General features: G+C 44.8%; 1 protein-coding gene and 2 long non-coding RNA genes across 4 annotated transcripts in view; 2 read left to right on the plus strand and 1 right to left on the minus strand.

Annotated features, from left to right (window-relative positions):
• On the plus strand, positions 1-14,794 carry LOC122536890. 2 transcript variants are annotated; one of them, XR_006308505.1, is made up of 3 exons: positions 1-125; positions 12,940-12,944; positions 14,784-14,794. It is a non-coding gene; the product is annotated as an uncharacterized LOC122536890 (long non-coding RNA). The 2 variants fall into 2 exon arrangements; XR_006308506.1 differs by lacking the exon at positions 1-125 and adding an exon at positions 3,824-3,931.
• Positions 1-15,559, minus strand: part of LOC122536888 — a 130,777-nt gene extending 115,218 nt beyond the window's left edge. Inside the window, exon 1 of the mRNA XM_043669663.1 lies at positions 14,665-15,559. Coding sequence (XP_043525598.1) covers positions 14,665-15,016 — 352 coding nt within the window. The 5' untranslated portion in view covers positions 15,017-15,559. The remainder of the gene's footprint in view (positions 1-14,664) is intronic.
• Positions 15,423-23,155, plus strand: part of LOC122536889 — a 13,209-nt gene continuing 5,476 nt past the window's right edge. Inside the window, exon 1 of the long non-coding RNA XR_006308504.1 lies at positions 15,423-15,434. This is a non-coding gene — a long non-coding RNA (uncharacterized LOC122536889). The remainder of the gene's footprint in view (positions 15,435-23,155) is intronic.

The raw sequence follows: 23,155 nt of genomic DNA on the forward strand, positions 1-23,155 counted from the left end.
GTATGGTTTTCAAAATCCGGCGAACAATGGCTCGGAATCAGATTCGTTGTCAATCTCTGTTCAGCCCCGGGCAGCTATAATATACGAGGAGGGTTGAGCCTCTGCTGGACGTTAAAACACTCGGTGTGCCGGTTGCTCGCGAGCCCAGCCACCGCCACACTCTCGCGTTTTAAAGAGGACCTGTCGATCTCGATCGGATCTCCTGATCGATCCTCCGAGCCAGCTAGTTACGATCACCCGAATCTGACCCTCGCTGACAAAACCGCGAGAGGCAGTTTCGTAGAACTCGATTACCCGGTTCGTCGATGCCTCGTAAACAACGCTGCCAAGTTTATAGCGATCCGCGAAGGCCGCGGTCCTCTTCAACTTTTCTCTCTCTCTCTCTCTCTCTCTCTCTCTCTCTCTTTCTCTCTGTGTGTGTTTGATTCTGGCCTCCTTCCATCTCCTCGTTTCCGACGACATCTATCGTTGGAACAACGGACGATCAACGTTTACGAGCGTTACGAGAAAAGTTCGGCGCTTAATCATTGACAAAGGGGGAGACGAACGATCGAAATTTCCCGCAAGCGGAAACAACTTCCCTTTGAAGGTATGGTATTTTAAAAGGCGAACGCAACCGGAGGTCCCCTTTACAAACTTGCAACTTCTTTCGCGACGAAAAGGATTAACTTTATCAGGAGGAGGGGGGGGGGGATTGATGGATGGATCGATCCTCCTGCGAGCGAACTTTAAATGCACGGCTGTAACCTGTTGTAACAGCTATCCGAACGAGGTATCGTCGTGTAACTACGCGAACCGCCATTAAACTTACTTTCTTTTTCCCCCCTTCGATCCCTACGGATCGAATGGCAGACGCGACTATGAATAGCGTCACCTTTGTGTTAGAAATTTTATAACGGCCCCGCGCTAGATCCTCTTAAATTAAAGCGTCAAACATCCGATCGAGCCGATGTTCAGGACCGCAGAGCATCGTAGCATTTTCCAACCAGCGACTGGATCAAAGCCAAAGTGTGGTTGACGCGTCTACGAGCTTTTGGGCCCTGTGTCTCACCTCTGTACGGCCCGCCTTGTTCTACCAATTTGCCTGTTCAAACTGTTCCAATACCGCAAACTTTGACGTCCGTTTATAATTTGTTCGCGACAGGAAACCTTCAATCGACGCGAACTTTGTTCGTTCGAACGAAATTTAACAGCCGATTAAATGCATCAGCGTTGAGTCAGTTTGTTCGAATGTAAGATTTTATGGAAATTAATATAAATATTAACATTAATATAATATAAATATAATATAATATAAATTTATATTAATATAAATAAGCAGTAAAACTTGGGAATGATCGAAGGAACGGTTAATCTCTTCGAAAAATCGACGGTCGGTTTGTACAACAGACTGTGGATTTTCTATTTTAAAATTGTCACGAGCCTAGAAATAGAAGAAATTGAATTTCTGCAGAAATTTGTTTCGTCTACTTGTTCCCTCGCTCGTTTCGACAAATCCTCTACTTACGAAAATGACGGTGGGAAAGAAGGAAGAACGAACGACTTCAATCATGTTACACGAACCGTTCGCGAATCTCATCGATCAACTCCGCAAGTTGAAAAGCAGAGAGAAAGTAACGCTCTTGGGAAAGTTATTTTTCTTTTTTTTTTTTTTTAAACTGATCGTCGATTTCCTCTCGTAACAAGTAAGCTCGTAAAAGCGAGTGCCTGATTGATTTTTTGAGAATTGAAAATGACAAACTCGCGTTGTCCTCCAACAAACTCATTCCGAGGGGAGTTCCACTGAATTGCGAGACGAAACGACGCAAACGAACGTTGATTGTAACGTCCAGTTCGGAAAGTGAAATTGCGCGTATGTTTTATCAAGGAATAACCAAGTTGAGTGGAGCACTTGCCGACAAGCAGGTGCTTTTCCAGGTTAAGTGTCGCTTGCCTAGGGCTCGCGGAACAGGATAGCTGCCCATCGACAATTTTCACGAGGGAATCGAATCCATTTCCACGTTCTCGATTTCCACATTTCTCGAGTGGAACCAAGGACGTCCAAGGCTACCGAGCGTGTCCCTTGGGCGAGTGTCCGACATGACTGGCGTATACGCTCAATGGTCAGTCGATAATTTGTCGGTGCAGTGATGCGACTTTTTTCTAAAATTGTTCGTCTGGAAGATAACTCCGTGGCGAGCATTTTCTAGTTGCCTCAAACTAAACGAAATCCAACTCGAACGAAATTAAGAATTGCAAAGGTTTTTCTTTATCTAGGCCTTGTAATTACAAGACTATGGATTCTTACGTATTTAAATTACAATGTAATTTAATTCTTAAATGACTATAAATGAATTTAATTCTGTAAACGTAAAAATCTGCGTTCTAGAAATCTATCTCGAAGAGCAACGGGAATGTACGAAGAACTACACGTCGTATCAGCTCGAGAGATTAATGTACAACTTCGTGCCTCGAAAATATTTTTCCGGACGGGCTTTGAAAAATTTCAAATTGGAAGTTTTAACAACAAGTCAACCACTCCAATTTTCCACGGAATGAATTTCAGCGATAAAAAAAAAAGAAGCGAGAGAGAAATAGAGAATGCAAGAACTTCGAAAAAACCAACGCTGGAACGGGGGAGGAAAAAAAAAATTACTGTAACAAAAAAAGAGAATAAAAAATACGTTCAATCGTCAGGTAAAATCGTGGTGTTGTAAATAATTGTAGTAATTTATGATGAGCAACTAAAATTTAAAGCGTTTGAGTTTATTTTGCATTTTCTAGTTCTCTAGATGGTAACAGAGATTGGTAACGTAATGATATAGACGGAGAATTTTTAAAACCAGTGTCCCTGAATTAAACGAAACGAAACCGAAAATTCTAGAAACTGCAGCAATTCGTTAAGGTAAATTGTCATCGTGCCGGATCAAGTGTCGAAAAAGAAACGAATTTTCGTCGAAAAGGAAACGGTGAAAAAAATAAATTTACGGCGACGAGACGAGAATATGTACGAGAAAAGAGAAAACCAGCGCGACGAATTCTAGCTACGGAACGTAACGTAAGTTGTCGATCAGAAAATACGACGCGATACGCGGTGAACTATACGACGACATGGGAATATTCGGGCGAAAAAGGAAGCAAAATACCTTGCCTTATAATCTCGTAAAACGGGTATTGATACTCGCTACTATAAATACCAGTTTCTGCGGGGCGCGATTTACAAAGACAAAATGCTGCTTTTTTTGCGCGAGCGGCAACATTTTCCGAACATAATATCTGTCCGGATGATCAATGGTAGTTACGGGGTACTATGGAGCTCGTTCTATCCCATTTCCTTCTCCCTGGGTAACACTTTCGGCAGGGAGGTTGGCTCGCAAAGCCGTGTTTCGAGCGGAAAACTTGTCTCTGCTCGACCCCTCGACGATATTGATTTCCTTGCAATGTTATTTACTCCTCTTTTCGCGCCCCTGCGACGACGATCGGTTCTCCGTTACTCCGTTACGATCATTCGATGACCAACAAATCAACTTCTCTTCAATCGATCCCTCCCCCGGGGATCGCGAGAAATTCGCCGAACGACGGACATATCGGCACACGAAAGTATTTAAACACTCTGCGTGGAAGACTTGAACGCCTGTACGTGACGTCTCGAAATTTCAACACCGTGAAAAGAAAAAAAGAAGATGATTTTTATGCAAATTTAGATTTTCCTGAAAAGCGACAAAAATAGCAGGAGCTCGAAGATTGTTTCACGAAAATTTGAGAATACAAGATATTTAATGTAAATATATGTTTTAACAAGATTGCCAAGAATACCTGATTGTTTGAAACTAGAAATAGAATCAACCGATTTAGACTGTTAATACTGAACATTTTATAATTGTCGGATATGGTGGCACCACGCGCTAAACTAAGCTGAAAAGGGAATAATAGTTTTTCCATTTGAAGCTCCGTTTACGGGGGGAAAAGAGTAAAATTTGATACAGAAAATGTATCAAGGTTACTTGATCTCGGCTAATTTCGTAGTGGATAGGATTGAATAATCGACAGGGAGGTCATTCTACGGTGCAAAATGGAAAAACATGGGATAAAATTTCTCCCATACAGTCCGTCTTTTTCAAGAAAATGGAATTTAAATTTGTTTAGTTAAAAATTGCTTTGGCGCACGTGTGTTTGACAAATTAATTTTCCCGTGAACAAAGCGTCTTATGAAAAAAAAAAAAAAAAAATTTCGTCCAACATGTCAATTAGCTCCCGTCGATTATTTTTACATTCGTTTCACAACCTCGCCAGCGTGCATCGTAATAGCCCCGCGCGAGTGTTTAATAAGATTTCAAAGTGTTTCGCGTACACGTTGAAATATGCTTGCAAAATCTATCGCACGAGTGCTCGAATTTGACTTTTGCCAGACCGAGTGTACGGTACGTAACCGACGGCCGAACGAAGAAAATTGTTGGCAAGCTGAATCGCGTGAAAAGTCGCGAGGAATGGAACGTCGTTCGTAAAAGTTTCGCATAACATCCACGGTTAAACTCGACGCGTGCAAAATACGACAATAAAGTGCACGACTACGGCGCGATCCGAAAATAGTCGAGGAAACATTTTTTCGAAAAAATATATTTCACAGGGCACGGCGAGTCGCGTCGCGGCGACTCGGTCCCGAATGGCTGACCGTAACCGAGCTCTTCCACTGGCAGCGCTCCGCAGTAGTACAGCCCGGCGAGGGGTCAAACGCAATCCGGCTAATTTCCATTTCTGTTAATCAAACGCAAATTTCGTTACAGGAGAAAAAGAAAAAAAACGAGCGAGAGGGACAGAGAATTACACTTGGGCCGAGGGAAAGCAAAAATCTGCTCAATTAAACGAGGAGAGCGCGCGATTTTAATTGATGCTTCCGTACGTACGCTATTGGCGAAAAGTCTGGATTTCGTGTGTGAAATGTGTACGTGGATCTTGTAATATCGGTATACATTTTAAATAGCGGAGTTCCCTCGTCTCGAGAGTGTTTCAGTATAGCGTGCATGGAGAATGAATACGTCTATCATTGTATGGTGCAGCGAGAAAGTGTACGATTAACTCTCGCACCCGGTCCGTCCAATTGAATTTTTAAAAATTCAATTTGTGCCTTGCTATCGCGTTAACGATACGGGCGGTAGGAAATTAACACTTGAAACGAAAGGATAAATAGTTGAATTTCTTGATTAATAATAAATCGATTAAATTTCTATTCAATTGCTATTAAATTTCCACCGATTCTCTCGGTAGAAATTCATTTTTTCACAAAAGCGAAAAATATTCACGTTATTGGAACTAGATTATTCGATGTTAGATATATTTCGTATATTACGTAATATAAATGTGACGGGGATAAAAATACGGGATAAAAAATTACAATACAAAATTAAGTCGCACGAAGTGTCGTAAATAAATTGAATTAACTTTGAAACGGCAAGATCGTAGTTTAAAGTGTCGTGAATCATCGTGTAATATCATTTGCGGGTTAAACCAGGTATGAAATACAGACGCAATAAAAGCGTACCAAACTCTTGGCCGCTATTGTGGGGTATTTTATCGTGTTGCCGCGTAATACGCGCGATTGTCGATTTCGAGCAGTTTCCTTAGGAGAAACGAAGGTATTCGCTCCGGGCCGAGAAGGTTCCGCGCTCCTATTTTATTTGACTCGACCTCGTTTCCTTTCTTCGACGAACGATTCTCCTCGGCCTCGCGACGCCGCGCCCGTTGCAAGAAGTCCCGTTATTACTACTCGTATCGCGGGCAAAGGGAACACCTCGAATTACGAGAATCCTCGTCAAAGAAATGACTAATTAATTGGCCGGCAACCTCGCCCTCCTTGACCCGAAATACACGCGGTTTCTCCCTTTGAACTCGCCCCTTCGCCGTGACCTCGATCGTCGAAACGGTTTCGCGAATCTTCTTGTTAGCTCTCCGATCGCAACCGGGACGCGTTTGAGTCTTTATCTCTCTTGAGTCGTGTCTCGCGTATTTGTAGACGCGATCCCAAATCGTTCGCTCGACTGAAAATACGAAACGTCGACCTGACACTCGAGAGACTTGCGAGACAAGTTGCAACAGAAAGATTCGGATATTTGGAAACTTTACGCAGACATAGTCCACGCGATGGTAATTACGGAACGATTTCTTTTCTTCTGCCAGGAGACTAGGAGTTTTAGGAGTGAAAACAACGTCGCTTCAAACGTGCACTGCAATTTGATCTAACGATATTGAGAAATAACAATTGACGATACATGTGTGTATATATTCAGATTCGTTTGACTATGCGTGCACACGTGTACTCGAATGAAGTGAACGAAAATTTTATTTCTACTCGTTACATAAGCTTGGTTTTACGAATAGTAAAATCCTTTTTTTTTAATATATATATAATTTAATCCTCATAATCCAAAGACTTTGCATTCGTATGCGTTTATATTGGCGCTTATACGGAAGAGGCTGGACAGAAAATAACACAAGATAGAACAGAGTCGCAAACTCAAAGTCAATAACACTCCGCCCGTCGTACTTTTGCATTTCCGCGTTGCTGCGCGGTGGATTGATCGTAGAAGGAAACAGATTCGAAATCTCGTTTGCCGATATTATTAGAGGATTACAGAACTGTCTCTGGCGGGCGAACGGGGCGAGGAGCGGGGTGGAAATCGACCCGGCAAACTAGGCGGCTCGATTTGATTAAACGACCGCGTTTGATTAATCCTCCTCGATCTTGAGGGCTGCCGGCGCGTAATTCAGCCCGGCCGCTTTATACCCGGCTAAACCGGGACACGCTTTATACATATTTCATACGGAGTCCCGAACGGAAAAACAAAGACAGTCCCGGGGGACAGTTAATCCCCGAAGTATTTGCTCTGTCGCTGCTCGCGGAATTAATTCCGCGATCGTTAATCACCGGGGCGCGACGTTCTCGCGTACAGTTCGCGCGCGAGGAATTGACTTTCAACGGCGCGACGTTCGCGCTCGCGAGCAACCGCCGCATTCCTTCCAGCTATTTCTCCGCGACTGGGGTTAGTATCTCGCCTTCCTTATTCGTGTTATTCTCCCACCCCCCATTCGCGCACTTTTTCCAACCTTTCTCTCTCCGCCGCGTCCGACTTTTCGCCGAGTCGAACTTTCCAAACCAAAGTCGATTCGCCGCATCGTTCGCCGTTCCTTCTCGTCCACGGCGATTCCCCCTCCTCGACGTTTAATAGGAGCTTGCAGCTATCGAGCACAACTTTCTCTCTGCTGAAGATTCCCTTCTTTCTTTCTCTTCTCCTCCCCCCCCCCTTTCCCTCTTTGAACGATAGTTAAACAGCGATTAGAATGCCAATAAGGGGCTGGAAAAAGAAGACGAAGAAACTGGTAATAGACAATACCGGTGGATCTTTGATTTTTTTTTATCGGTTGTCGTTCCGAGATCGATTTACCACGAAGAAGAAGAGCCCGTTAATAGAGCGCGTCCGATCGATGAAATTTGCTTTTTCTTCGGTTCTCTCGTCTCGGTTACTCTATGCGGAATGCTAAAACCTTCCCCTTCGAGTGTAGAGTATCGGTGTAGAGAAAGTTTGAGTACACTTTTTGCTATTGTTTATTCATCTCCTGAAATACTTGGCTTTTTATTCCTCGACTCACGTTCCTTTCTCAATTATCATTCAAAATCACTTATCCGTTCCTTGTGACAACTTGACACACTTTTCTTACAAAATTTCTCGTTAGATTATTCTGCAGCACGTAAGTACAGGTACGGAGATAAAGTGACTCTGATTTTTGATCAAACAATCTCCAGAGTTGAAGATAATATTTCTCTCCCGCTTGATTTATAACTATTGCATCGTAACTATGCAGCCAAATGTACCACCATTTCGGAGAATGTACAAATCGTTGCAGGGAGCAAAAAGTTTAAAATAAATAATCGTAGACGAAACTAGAGAATTGAACACTTTTGTACGCGAGTTACGTGAAATGGAACTTTGGTCCATTTATTACTCCATTACTTTATGTTTTCGTTGCACTTTTATTATCCAACTTGTCAGTTCGACGATCGATCTGACGTCTCAGTTGGAAAATTGTGAAAACCCGCACGAGCGTTCAACTTCAAAACCGAGAATTGAATAGCTTCGAGGGCTCGCCTGGATGACGTCACGTGGTCGATGCAAAACCTGCGACCATCTCGCCGAGACGTCATTTCAAGGCAGCCATTGAATCGCTCGGGATAAAGAGCAAAAAACGAGAGCTGTTTCCTCGAATCTTGCGCAAAACTTAATATTCCGCGTGAACCGTAGCAGCGCATAGAAATCAGGCTCGCCGCAGCACGGCGTACGTACTCCCCTCGTTTCGTTTTACTCTTTCAGTAGCCAGCCGTGGAAACGTATGCGCATATTTTCGCGCGGCAACGCCATTAGTCAGACGAGGGCGCGATTTAAAAGAACGTTGCCGATATCGCGGCGAACCGGGGAGGGTCTCGATGGCGAACCCGTTCGATTAAATTACGAAGCAGTTTGATTTCCCAACCTCCCCCCTCCCCCCCCCCCTCTTCCACATACACCCCTCGTAATTAATTATCCGACAAAATTTCATTATTGGAAATAAATTCGATGGAGAGGGGAGAGCGCGACAGTTTCGATTCTAAACATTCTGCAGCCGACCCGTTCGTTGCACAGTTTGCCGTATTGTGCCGCACGACACGTGACCTACACGATAAACATGCTCGCGAAAGAACGGCCGTACTTTGTCGAACTGGGAGGGTGGTTTCTACCCCCCCGCATGTCGTTGTCACGATTGACTTTCAAAGAAGACGGAGTGTTACTCGATGAAACACCGGCGTTTACAGGGTCGTTTCCTCCGATTCGTTAGCATATCCACATTTATACGACAACTCGTATAAATATTTATACGCATCACCGGCTGGGAAAAAGTTTCGACGGCGAACGTTAAAATGTTGTTTGAACTGCGTAGATATTAGGCTACGTAAAAAAAAAAAAAAAAAAAAAAAAATAAATTCAAACTATTAACGACGAAATTGACGAGTGTCATGATATACGAATTAAGCAGTTTTGAAACTTTTTTTGTAAAAAATTTGTATCTATATGACACGCGTATTTCTGTAACATGCTCTTTGAATTATGCAATTATCACTTTCTTTTTTATACAGAAGCAAATGTTACAGTGTTAATTACAAGTCCAACATCTTTCGTAACGACAAATAAGTCTCTTAATATTTCAAATATTATTGAAACGATTTGTCGCGCTCTATCTACAATTATAATTTTACTTACTGTACTTTGTATTTTATTTATTCGCATGAATAACAAAGCACCGTGTGCCTTTATTCGACGTAAATAATTTACGCACGTCCGCTGTATTATCCTTAAAAATGTAACATCAAGAGACAAATATATTGCAATGGTGATTTCCTTGCCTAGCTCTTTCAGCGTCAACGAAATGATGATCGTGCGTGAAAAAGTATCTCGCGAGAACTCGAAGTAAAATTTTGCTTGAGGTAAAAGTTTCATAACCAATAGCCAAGGCTAAAGAAAACGAATCGTTCGGTGGAAATTTGCGTGTTAAAATCTACGGTTTCACGGAATCGTGGGATCACTGCCAATGGAAATGGATTCGCGCCAGCCGTAAATGGTACCCGTGGATCTATTCGATCACTCCGCCGCGAATAATTAATCACGCCGGGCTATAAATATCTACCGAGGCGTTGCGGTGCTCAAGACTTTCCCGCGTAGAAGCAGATACACGATTCTGTCGGAAGTTTAGCTTCCCCGGAGATACGATTGGCCACCAGGGACGCTCTCCAACGAGCGACTGGCATTAGCGATGGACATTCGAATCTCAGTTTCGAATGTTGTTTCAACGCTTCGAAAATTCGAATCGCTTCGAGTACATGCGATGCGATATCCCGATGAACGATGGTTAGTTTCCACTAAAATTGAGACGCGGATACCTGTGATATTAGTACAGTAGATCCCGCGAAATACAGGAAGATTGCAATTACAACGATCGATCGTCATTGCAAATGTTCGTCGTGCACGTGTTTAGAAGATAGAAGAAAAAAAAAAAAGAAAAAAGAAGAAGAGCTTGCCAAACGCCACGAATGCTCGAGACGTTGCATCGAGCTTCGTCAGGACCTTCGAAGAGTCTCGAGATTCGGGACTAATATCAAAACTTTCAAGATTCAAGGCCTCGAGGTAAAGAATCGTATTCAAAGCGGTACGCTTTCGTGTACTCGACGTGCTTCGCCGAGCGCGAAGAAGAAAGGGAAACGTGTGCGACGCGGTTGGTCGCGCCCACCCTCGATTTCGCTCGACCAATGCCAAAAATTTGTGAATCGCGACGGAATAAACGAGCCCGGGGGGGGGGGGGGCCACGGAAGAAGAGGGACTCGAAGGCACTCGGAATTTATTCGAAAGCAACCTCGTTACGGTGCGGCTGGCAAAGTAGGTCGCATGAAAATAGCGAGGACGTTTAAAAGCGCCTCACCGTGCGATTTAACGTCAATGGGCCACTTCTCGTTCCTCCTCCCCCACCCCCCTTTTCTCTTTCTCCGTGGACTTTCTGCGCGCCTTCTTTTTCTCGGTCGCGGCTCCCTTCCTCCCCCTATTTCCACGAGCCGCCGCTCGCGCGCGAGTTTCTTCCTTTTTGCGGGGGAGGGAACGACTCGCGACATTTAAGCCAGGAGTCGCAGCGCGACAGCGTTGACGAGCTCTTGGAAAAATCTTTGCCCGCTTTGCGCCACCAGCGAGCGAGCAAGCGAGCGAACGAACGCGAGCTTTGTGCCGGCGTTCTTCTTTTTCTTTTTTCTTTTCTTTTCTTTTTCCCCTTTTTTCGGAGAAGGATTCCTTCTCGACGGACTGTCGCCTTCTGTTTCCGCCGCGCTTTCGTGCCTCGACGCTTTGCAAGACGTTTCCCTCTGGCGCCTGCACCCTTTTCCTCCTTCTGTCCCAACCCCCTGGTTCTTAAGTTCCGTTTTCAACTCGGTTGCACTCCGCCGCGAATTCCAAGTGACGTTCGTTCCTGGGCGGTTAATTGGTCCGGCGGTTTGTGTTTGTTTAAAACGTGCCCGCGGTGGGACGACAAGTTTCGGTTTGGTTCGATTGATCTTTTTTTTAGAGAGTGTGCTCGAAAAAATGAATGGATACAGTGTATTGCACACGCCGCAGCGTGTAATCGTTGCAAATTCGGTGGGAAATTTTTGGCCGAAAAATTTCAAAACTCGTGGAAAGTTTCGTGGATACTTCTAAGATTTCGTTAACACTGTCAATGAAAGACAACAGTTATATTGGTCATGGTTGTATTGACCGAGTTTGAAACAAGTCTAAGGATACGTATAGAAACGACGAAGAAAGTATTTAACATGTATTCTCGCCTCTTTTAAAATTCTATATAGAGACGAATGACTATACAGAAAAAAAATGAAGACGAATTTTACGTAGACTCTTGGAACATCTACATCGATAGAGAAGGAAAGATGGAAATATTTGTCCAAACCAACAAATCGAACGTTGTTTCCAGAAACGTCTTGAAATATAACTAATTTCTCCTATACGAGCGGAAATACTTCGCTGCAATAGAAGAAAACAAAAATGACGAGTGTCACGAAGCGATTCCAACCACTATAGAGTTATCCACTGCGACACAGTATGCATACAGTACAGACCGCAAGAGGTTAATACGCCCAGGGTCATGCGCGATAAATATACATTCACGTGTATAAATTAATTCGACGTTCGTTTTATATATTATTTGTATCGGACGATAACTTCGCGATTGGTCATCTCTAAATACAAGCGAATTTGATATGTATCTACGGACAAAAACGCAACAGCGAACGAGGTGGTAGAAGCAATTACATTCGTTCCCAGCGCGCTCCGACGGAATTGAAAACCACGGTTTCATTTGAATTCCAACGTTAAGGTTAACACCGCTTTTTTTTTCACGGTTACGCCTGGGAATCGAATCAAATCTATCACGCTCGTGAGAGACTCCTTTGAGAAACATCAACGGGAAACGAGCGAGTTCTATTCGACAAGAGAGAGAGAGGGGGAAAGAGACGAGACGAGGGGTTAGACGTTTCACCCTCGACCTTCGTGAGAAATAGGGAGAAAGAGAGAGAGAGAGCAGGATTATAAAAGGCCGATAAAGCCGATCGTCTTTCATTACTAACGCTCTATGAGCACGTACGCGATATTTCGCCCACGAGGAATTCCGCGAAGGGGTATAAATGACTTCCGTGAAACTTACTCGCCGGCTATAGACGCTGCCGGATAACCTTCGATCGTGGCCGACCTCGATCGAACTTCCTACCCTGTGTACGGTGCCCGAAATGCCCGCAGACATTGCGCTTCCTACGACAACGTCGACCGCCAACCCTTCGCGTGTGTCCCTCTAAGTACCGTTGTCTCCATTAACCTCGCCGGAAACCGGGAGCCGGGAGTAGATTTAAAAGAACGGAACCTCGTGATTTTAAAGTTAGCTACTGCTGCTGCTGCTGCTGCTGTTGCTGCTGCTGCTGCGGTAACGATAAAATACCAAACAAGGATCGCAATGTTCTTCAACTTTTGAATTAAAGAAACCTTTGTTTGGACGAAATTTAAATTCGAACGAGCATTCGTCCAATGTGAAGTTACAGTTATTTTTTATTGACGGCAACGGCGTTGGTAATAATAGTTTCTATTAGGTCATCCTATAAATATTTCGTGATCGATGGTAATCACTCGAAAATTGCTCGTCGAAAATTGACTAGCGACTGGTGATTTTTCTACGAAACATCGTTGCATAATGGACGAATATTTTTTTTACAACTGTCTGTCTTCTCGTTATTTAAAACGCAGCACTTGGAAAAATCATTGCTTAAATAGATTTAAATGGAACTGTTTGTAAATAGATCGAACGTCAGAACAGTCGAATTCGATTTATAAAATAAATACGTAGATTATGTAGGAAATGTGGTAGCTACTCGATAATTCGATAATTCGATTACTAAATTTTAACTCAAATTTTATCGAAGTGAGAGATTTTGTCGCTCGTTTTCGTCTAAATTGCAAAAACTGTCACACTCATTTCGAAATCCTCTCTGTCCTCTCTATCTTCCACAGAGAAACAAGAGAGAGGATTATAAATAATCGAACACATCGAAAGAGAAGTTTCTAGTTTCCTAACTACCGACACACAGAAATTGGAAATTGTACGTCGATTACCATTTACGCTGAATGATCCCGAATTTTCTCGAAATCAAAAAGACGTATGTACGTACGTAGCATTTATTACACAGCAGCATTTATTATTTCGAAACAAGAAGCACCCTTCTCGCTTCGTTCCCGACAAGAAACGAGAGAAACGAGAGAACAGGAATAAATAACCAGGTACATTGACTGTTTAGAGAAAGGAGATTTTTTTGGTTTCTTGAATGCCGTGAAGGGAAAGGAAGCGGAAAGAAAAGTCTGAGGATGCTTCTCAAGCCGGTCGTATAATCCGCGAATATGAATGCAGAGCGTTGGCTGAAAGGAGCGTGGCCCATAAATTCAAGTTAATTAAAGATATCGATCGAAGTCCTCTAGCCGGAGGAATATTTTCGAGCGAGTTCTCGCGGACGAAAAGCCCGGGTTGGTTCGTTGTTTGTTCGGAGCATCCGCGACGTGGACGAAGATTAATATGTGACGGAAACGTTGGTCGGTTAATTAGCGGAAAATCGGGGACGAAGGAAAGAACGTCCGTTCATTTCTTCCTCGTTGTTCTCCTCCTCGTGGAGGGATGAAATTGAAGAAAGTGGAAAGGTATTTGAAAAGGGGGCCACGAGCAAAGAACGATGGGGGATGGTCGAGGAAGGGTGACTTACGTCCCGTGGCTTGAAAACAGGCCACTCGATTACGCGGTTGTTTCGCCACTTAAATTACCACCGCATTGAACTCGCGCCGATAAACCGTCGTTGTTGAATTAATAACTGATCCTAATTGAATTAATAATCCGCTCATCCCTCCACGGAAATTGTAAATAGCTGCTCGGTGGCTAACAAAATACGGCCAAGCTATACGTACAGTTATTGGTTCCTGTTCAATTATTGACTTCCCTTCTATCCCGCCTCTCGCCCGTCCACCCTTCCTTCTCCCCCCCCCCCCCCCCCTCCTTCTCTCCCTTCGTCGCTGTGTTCGAACGTTCTATCAAACCACTGACAGAACGAGCGTTTAAAAAAAAAAAAACGGAGAAGAAAGAGAGAGGGAAACTGTACTCGTGCCTGGTCGAACACATTTCCCCGATATAGCGAAACGTATCTCCTTTACTTAGGTTAACAGAGCGGAAGTCCAGTGACGAGAGCAAAGTACACCACGCGAAATATCGTAACGAAATTCACAGTCACGTTCGCGTGCGTTATCTTCGAGAATAAAAAGAGACCACGTTTTCTATCAGCGAATAAACACGGGGAGAGATCGAAAGACCTCCGCGACTGTTTACGAATCGTGGCTCCAGCTCGCCGAGCTAACGTCAACAAACGCGATACCACGAAAAGGTATTTGACGAATATCAAAAAAAAAAAAAAGAAACGCAGGAAAAAGGAAAAACATCAAATGCCTAAAGAAAAAGCAAACGTGTCGAAACACGTTTACAGATACGATTTATTGCGCCGCGAGATAACAAAGATAATTCCCTGGGGGGAAATTTTCTACTCACCGCTTCTGCCGGTTGGCGTCGGCGCGGACGTGGATCTTCCGGTTGGCTCCGGGATCGGGAATATCAGGTCGCAGCACTCTCTCTCGGGGAACTCGCTGGCGCGAGTGCACCTGCAGCAGCAGAAGAGCACGACGAGAGCAGCGGCGACGCTCGTCAGCAGCGTGGACCGCGCGAGCAGCGTCCCGACGACACGTGACATGACTCGCCCCATCAGATCATGGCACAGCATCGAGGACCGCCTGATCCTCCTCAGCCTCTCTGCAACGCGATCCTCTTCGACGCTGTCAACGTTGGCCGCCGGTCGGCCGCCAATCGGACGACTGAGACGAATCTCGCGGCGTCCGCGCGACATTCTCTCGTCGTCCGTCTCATCGTGCGACGTCTCCTCCACCTTCGACGCGATCCAACCGAACCCAACACTCGTCGTTGTATCCACGCCGAAATTTCCGCCGGATTCTCTCTCTCTCTCTCTCTCTCTCTCTCTCTCTCTCTTATCAATCTTCTTCGTTTTCCTTCCTCCTCTCTTGCTCGTACGAGAAGAATGACGCGCACACTTTTTCTCAAGACTCGACGACCTCCTGCTCACGAATTCTTCGCGGTCGAACACTTTCTTCGCGATAGCACCGTGTCACCGGATTCCGTGAAACTCGCACGCGAAAGCAACCCCTAAAAAGAGGATCGAAGCATCCGATCGAGACTCGATCTCGCGGGAGAATCGTCGATCGATCACACGCGAGAATCACGCGAACCTGAAACCGCGATCTTGGACGGTGTGTTTGCGATGTGTCGAGAAACGAACGAATACTCCACTGTGCCGCGATCGCGATACACGACCGATGCACGATCGTCGTGTCTGCAAGACGTATCTTGACCGTGTGTATATGTGTGTGTGTGTGTGTGTGTGTGTGTGTGTGTGTCTGTGCGTGCGTGCGTGTGCGTATGTGTGTGTATGCGTGTGTTTGTTGCGTTAAGGGAACGACCTGGCGTACGACGCGGCTGCAGAAAACGATGCGGCAAAGGTCGCGCACTCGGTCCTCGTGTCGCGTTTCGAACACACTTGGCGCGCGCGTGCTCGCCAACCGAGCGTGCCTTCGAGCCGAGACCGCGTCGCCACGGCGTCCCGACGCCCAATGACGAACCACACCGCGTTGGACGGACGGCCGCGCGACTACCACCGCCCCGCCAACCCTCTGCCAACCCTCTGCTGCCTCCTTCCGCCGCCGCCGCTACCTGTTCTTTCCATCTCTCTCGCTATCTCGCCATCCCTCCCTCCCACCCTCTTTGCCCTCTGCTCCTTCTCTCTGCCGTCACAACTTACACACGATAGTTTCTGCGCGAAAGTGTGCGCGCTCTTCGCGTTCCGAAGCCTCCGAGAGAGCGGCGTTCTCCCGCTTTCGCTCTACGTGTCCTTGCACGCGACGCTCGCTCCTCGATCGCCCTACGCTTTGCCCGAAGCTCGTGTGCGCAGACCTGCGCTGGTCTCTGCTCCCCTCTCCTCCTTTCTCACCCTCTCTCTCGACGCGTGTTTCCCTCTGTAGCCGCTCGTAACACGGCGTTCAGGTGCTCGCAAGGGAACGCACACCTGGCAGCGTGCACTGGTCTCCGGGGTGTACGCGCGAAATGCGTACCAGACTCGCGACCGCAACCCTACTGGTGGCTACTCTCGTCTGCCTTCGCATCTACGTTCACGCTCTTCCATTCTGTTCCTTCCTTCTTTCAATTTCTTTCCTTAAAAGCAGCTCTCTCTTTCTATCTGTCTATCTTTCTTTCTTCCTGTTTACTTTTAAAGCTCGAGATAAGGATACGGGAGGGAAACGAGTGAGCTATTTGTTGATTTTTCCTGTTAACTACGATGTATTCTGTTTAAAGTATCGTCAAGAGTTGGAAAAGTGGCGAAGGATACCTCTCTCTCGGCTCGCTACAGCTGGTTCTTGCGTTATCCGCGCAATTTTTTAATTGAAAATGTAATAACTGTCAGATGATCTGATCAATCACAGACTGATGAGTGAATGGTAAGATTGCAGAAACCGCGTCGCGGCGAACTTTTGACTGAGTTCAATGAGAGAGTTTCAACGTAACATTCGCACGATCGAAATTCATCAAGAAGCACCTAAAAGATCGCCAATCACTCTCGCAAGAAAGAGTTTCCATCACGTCTCATCTTAAACCGTCGTCATCGCGTCTAATTTACACGCATTTATATTTACATTCATCCGAACAAATTACATCGAGGAGATCCGAAAATTATACGAGGAAAAAATGCCCGAAAATAGAAATATCCTTCGCGGATCTCTGATGAACACCAATGTCCGCGTTTTTCCTTTCAGAAGGATGTAAGGCGCCGCCTCCTCCGGGAGTTCGGAATCGCGCGTGCAGTGGTCCATCGGATCGTTAAAAATTCCCAACGAACGTGCAACCTTCCGCGTATCAATTATTCCCATCCCGTTCCTAAGAAAATACCCCTTCTCCCGTCGATAAAGGGGGATGCCACGACGTGCGATAGGAAGGTACGCGCGCCCCACGTGGCGCGTACGACGTAGACGCGCTCGTATGCGTTGCGTGTTCCTTCGTCGTAAGTTCGCCTCAGCCCGATATCCCGATGTCCGTAGTTATTGGACCGGCGTGCACACACGTCGATCGTGTGTCGGTGTGTCGGGATCGGGCACGTATGTATGTATGTATGTACATACATACATGCATTCGAGCGTACGCCGGTGTACGGGGGCGATGCGCGTCGTGCTGCTAGCGTACGTGTCTCGATGTAACACGATTCCACGGGAGTCGGTGGAAACGACAACGTCCGAGCGAATCCGAGGGATTCCGAGCGGAGGAACATCCCCTGGCCAAGGGCCAGGTGGCCAGGCGGCCGACCAGCCAACGGCCCACCAACGACCCTCGTTCCTCGTGCGCGCCGTTCCTGACCTCGTTTCGCTCGGTTTGTCGAGGTCGGTTACGCGGAAATGCCGCGTCGCGCGCGCTCGCCAGTAGTCCATCCCTGGAAACCCTAACTTAACCCTAAACAGCGACTAAGAGCCGAGTGCTCTTTCATTGCGGTCCGTCAAACTGAAAATACACGGGGAATAATGTCGTTTTGCTTTTCTTATTCAGAGAGATTTCGTGAAATCTTTAAGGATATAACGTTAGGTCGTGAAATTAGGTCGGCGCAAGATGAAATGGCGGAGGTCGTAACGCAAGTTTCTTGAAAGTTGTGTAATATTAATCCTGCGATTCAATACGATTTTATAATCATCGCGATGATAAAGCCTTTGGCCGTGTCGAGTTCGATTTTTCGCGTTTAGATTTTCTAATTTAAATGGCTGGTACTTGTTGCTTAACCTTGAATTCGTCAAGCTTCGAGCTTTAAGCAGTATCATTTTTTAGTCGCGGGGTTCCAAATGATTTCGCCAATACCTTTCAAATATTTGCATTTGAAAAACATCGTCCGATCGAAAAATACAATGAATCTATCTCATCCAGGCCTTCAAGTAACGACTCGAAGCTTAATCCTTCCAAGGGTTAACAACCCTTAACAATCGTCACGATCGATTGTTCGCGATCCAACAACGACCTTCGAAAATTATTTCCCCGATGCGTAATGATACTTCCTGAACTACGGAGTTTTTCCACGGAGATTTGCGAGCAACAGCCGTTCGTTCTCTATTCTCGACAAGTTAAAAGCGTTGGGAGAACCAATCTACGAAAGGTCGTGAAATTTGCATGGCCGCAAAAGCAAGAGAGAGCCAGAGTCAGAGAGGCGCGTTGAAAATTTCACCGTTGCATCTCGCCGTAGCTTCTCGGCCGCGCTAATAAACGATAGCGGTCGTTAAGAATCCTGACCAGCTCGTTAAGAGACCTCCGCCGATGAATATGAATAGCAAACAAATTGACAAAGTCGAAGATAGACGGACGGTGGTTCGTCGCGATGGCGAGGAACCGAGCGTCTCGTTCGACTCGATATTTTCTGCCAGTTGGCTTCGACCGAGTCAAAACGTTATCAATTAGGAAGGATGATTACTGGAATTCAACTGGCGACGAACGATCGAGTCGCGTCGCACAATACACGCGGGGCAAACAGTATTATCAATTCTCATCGCGACGTTCGGAAAATCCGATATTCAAGTCCGCCGATCAGAAAAACGTGGCCGGTTGCCGTGCGGTCCGTGTTTCTCCCTCGCATAATCGCGATTCGATTGGCCACGTTAAATAGAACCGAACTAATATTGACGTGTAATATTAATCGAGTTTTACGACTGCACGCGAGCGTAATTATTTCGTTCGGGGCGGACGCCCGCGTCCTGCAGCTAAATCACCCACGAGACTTTTACCCGCTTGAATTTGTTGCGAAAAATCTCTGTACCAGAAGAATCGCTCGACAAGAGGTTTTGACGTGCCATGTAATAATTTTTTTATTTTATATGTAGTCAAAGATCAAATTAAGCAGTGATCGTTGCTTCAGAAACATAAAAAAAATTTTCGCTCGCTTTATTGTTTCAGAGAGCAAAATATATATATATGTATATGTATTATGCAACTATCTTTTCCGTTACTGTGAAATAAAGTAATTAATCAACGACATTTCTACACATTATTTAATAATTTTCACAAGCTTTCTATTATGATTAAACAATTAAATTTATTTCGATAATTCGTTTATCTTAAATACACTGCTCGAGTCGATTGTTATAAATTATTAGTTAAAATTTAGTGACGCTGCGGTGCAGAACCTGCCTATATTGATATGATAGAACGTGAAGACACGAAAATGATACGGGGGTCAATTTGAGTACCCCAAAAAACATGGGACACGAAGAAGCATTGGTCTGTCTTAATTAGTCAATCTTTATACAATGTGACTGTTTCTTCGTGTCACGTAAAGACGATAAATGGCAAAAACCGACAAGGAACAAAGTCACGAAGTCCTCGTACGTCAATGAATCGCAGCGTGTTGCCGGATTTCGAAAGGTTTCACTGACGAAGCCGAATCGGCTGGCTGGAGCCAGTGGTACGAGCGCGCCACTGGTCAGACGAGACTGGTGCATTCGATAGTGGTAGAAGTCGGTGGATGGCCGAGCCTGGACCACGTTGGTTACAGACCGAGTCCGAGTCAGCACTTATGCGAATAATCAACCAAGGGCTGCAAGGGTATACGGCCGAGGGGTAAAGCGCATAAAGAGAACTTTATTCGACGTTAATTGCCGTGTAATTTGTTAGGGAAAGTTAATGAGTCCCGGCAAAGGTCGAGGATGAGAACTTGAGATTGCTGAACCGCGTGAATTACTCGTTGCCGGAGAATCGTCGAGCGAGTCGAGAGTCGAGAGTATTCGATCGTTTGAGACGAAGAACATCCGTCGCGCGACTTTCGAAGGACATTTACTCGGAAAACATACAGCGAGAGACCTCGAAAGAAGGTCACGCGATACGATCGTGCAATTGTGACGTAAGAAGCTTGCTCGCCAAATTCAGTGATTTAATATATAAGCATCGGCGAACACCAGGTGCGTGATTTACAGCGACCACGATGAATTTCGAGTCGTTGAAATGCCTGGCCCCGAAATCGTTTCCGTTTCGACCAAAGTTGTTTCGCTGAACGGAAGCGAAGACTTTGCTAGTGACTCGAGCGACGATCGATCGAACGGCTTAAAAGTGAAGAATTATTCATTTATTCATTCGATATAAACGTGTCAGTTTCCTTCTTTTTTTTTTTTTCATACGTAAGTGACATGCCGCAAGGTATGACAACAACTATAAAATAGTTAGACTGATCCAGTTAGATCTAAAGAATCTATAGGTAGCACCTGGACTTATTTCCCAGTTTGATCATTAATTTATAATTTCGTCAATTTATTTCGATATATCTAATCTTGTACATTTCGTTCCGATTATTGGTTATCTGATACTCGGTCAGAGATCGTTGTTCCGTAAAAGTGACTATTGCAGCAAGTTAATAAATTAAATTACAAATAGACTAGTAGTAGTCAAGATATCTATATTAAAAGTGACTGTTGCAGCAAGTTAATAAATTAAATTACAAATAGACTAGTAGTAGTCAAGATATCTATATTAAAGAGAATTTACAAAGTCATCGAAGTTTATGCTGCTGGTCGACAAAGTAGTTTTCTAAATCTAGTGATATTGATATACTCGAACCATGTATGAAGCAGTTGACCATTCTCGTTTTAAAACACACAAAAAGGATTGAATTGAAAGTTATGTTGTCGCGCGGGTATCGTTATCTTTCACCACTACAACGCAGAAAATACAACCTTTCACAAATTTCGCAAATACTCGATAATATGAACAGTCAAGATGTCTTCGAAGGGATGCTCTTACCCTCCCCTCCCCTCCCCCCTCCTCACAGAATCGTTCTTCAGTACAGAAAAAGAAACTCTACTGTTATCAGTGCATCACGTTAAACTACGTTTGCGCAAAGTTTCCAATTTTGCTTTGCGGCACGTTATTTCATTTTTATCTTGGTCTTGGTTGTTCCGAGACAGCCGATCGAATAACCGGAGTTTGTGTGTCGAGTTTACGACGCGAGTCGGTTGCCTACAAATACAAACGTTACGTTTCAGGGGGAGACATCGACAGTGATTAGAGGGTAAAATAAATGGCAGTTCGATCGCGCGCAGAGAATTACAGCGCGCTGCTACCCTGTTCCTCGCGGCTTGGATCGCGTTGGTCGTCGGATATCGCGATACCTTCGCGTGATACCGATGCACGGCGGCGGCCTCAGTGTTCCGTTGGCACGCGACTAACTTCGCGTTTCAATCAGAGGCGTCGCTTCGGTACCACCGTAATAATCGCCGGCATGCGGAAGAATAATATAGAGTCAAAGAGAAATCGAGCCTCGTTCCGAAAATTGGAACAATTACAGCGACGTCGTCCTCACAGCGAAATTTACGATCGTGCCGATCGCGTAATACTTTGCTCTCGTTCCTCTTCCACGCCTGGAATTTTCATCAATCATTCGTTCCGACTTCGCGTTGTAAAAACGATAAGGAACGTCTGAAATCTGTATCAGCGCAAATTTCTTGGACTGTTCGCAGACTTGGCCGATAAATGTCTGTGAATTATCGTGTCATTCTCACGTTGTTATTCATTTTCATAAAATACTCCTACACGCGTACGCTATTGCAAGATTCTCGAGAGAATTAATATTAATACACAGCTAGAAGAAAATTAATGTCAGAGTTCACGAGTTTAGCTTGTTTAGCTTTTAATGTTCTGTGTTTTTTAATAGAACATGAACAAAAAAGGAAACGCCAGATCTCATATTCGTCAATATGGAAGATTAGAAGAACACGTGGAGCCATCCGGAACAAAACAAAAAGAAAGAGAGAAATAACCAAATAACCAAAGTAGAGAAAACCTAGGCTGAACTAGAAATTTACCAAAATCTCCAACGAATATATCGAGATACCGGCTGAGATTACAGGAAATTTATAATTACAATTTCATAATTCATGATAATATGAAAAGTCTAGATTTCTTTGAAGAAATCGTCTAGAACCATCTTTTTTTTAAGGGGGAGAAATATTATTTCATTATTGGCATCGAATAGAACTACGTTTGTGCAAAATTTTTAATTTTACAGTTGTCGAACTTTGTTAGTTATTAAGAGAACACTGACGTCTTACTCTTAATACGACCTCTCTTCCCTGAAACCAACTCGTGTCTCGCGGAGAAGATACTCGGTTTCGGCGACCGCGATCGGCAGGACCGCTAATGCTAATTTCTCATTCGTGAAGTTCAGCTAGACCGGAATTCGCCAAGAAACGCGCAACACCAAGAAGAAACGCAGTGGCGGAACTCGAAAAATTTCACCGACTACCGAGGTACGAAACTTTGAAAATCACAATCGAATTCGCGATTTTGAAGCGTGATAACGGACTGGATTTCCGCGATTTCCGCAACTTTCGAGGTGGACACTCGGGAATCGTACGCTCGTGATTTCGATTTTCCGCGTGTTCGACGAATTGCAGAAATTCGAGACTCGCGTGTTCGTGGTTTCGAAACGTAATTAACAATCGAGTTTCCGATTTCCGTTTTCGATTCCGATTTCCAAAGCGCCGAAAGTCCGAGAACTTTTATACATTGGCGATGTCGAAGCGTGATTAAAACTGTTCATTTCGTGTGTTCGTGACTTCCAGCTACGATCAAGTGCCGATAGTATCTCGATCTTTGGCACAGTTCGCTCCCAATCATCCACCGTGTGCAAATTATATTTTAATGGCATGTTACGAACACTCGTTTTTCCTCCAACGAAAGATAGAAACATAGAAATTGCGTTTTTGTTACGGACTGAAAATTTTGAATCGCTAACGGACTGTGCGAGTCGGACGTTGTTTGCACGTTTGTCAAACGCGCTCGGTCGATTTTTTTCTTGCCGAGTTTGAATGATCGATCCTGTATTCCCTAAGAATGTTGTTTTGGCATATATTGTCGAAGACGTTCCGTCCTTAAACATTAGATCAATTGTTATCGATTCCGA

Source organism: Frieseomelitta varia, unplaced genomic scaffold, assembly GCF_011392965.1.
Source record: "Frieseomelitta varia isolate USP_RPSP 00005682 unplaced genomic scaffold, Fvar_1.2 scaffold_875, whole genome shotgun sequence".
NCBI lineage: Eukaryota > Metazoa > Arthropoda > Insecta > Hymenoptera > Apidae > Frieseomelitta > Frieseomelitta varia.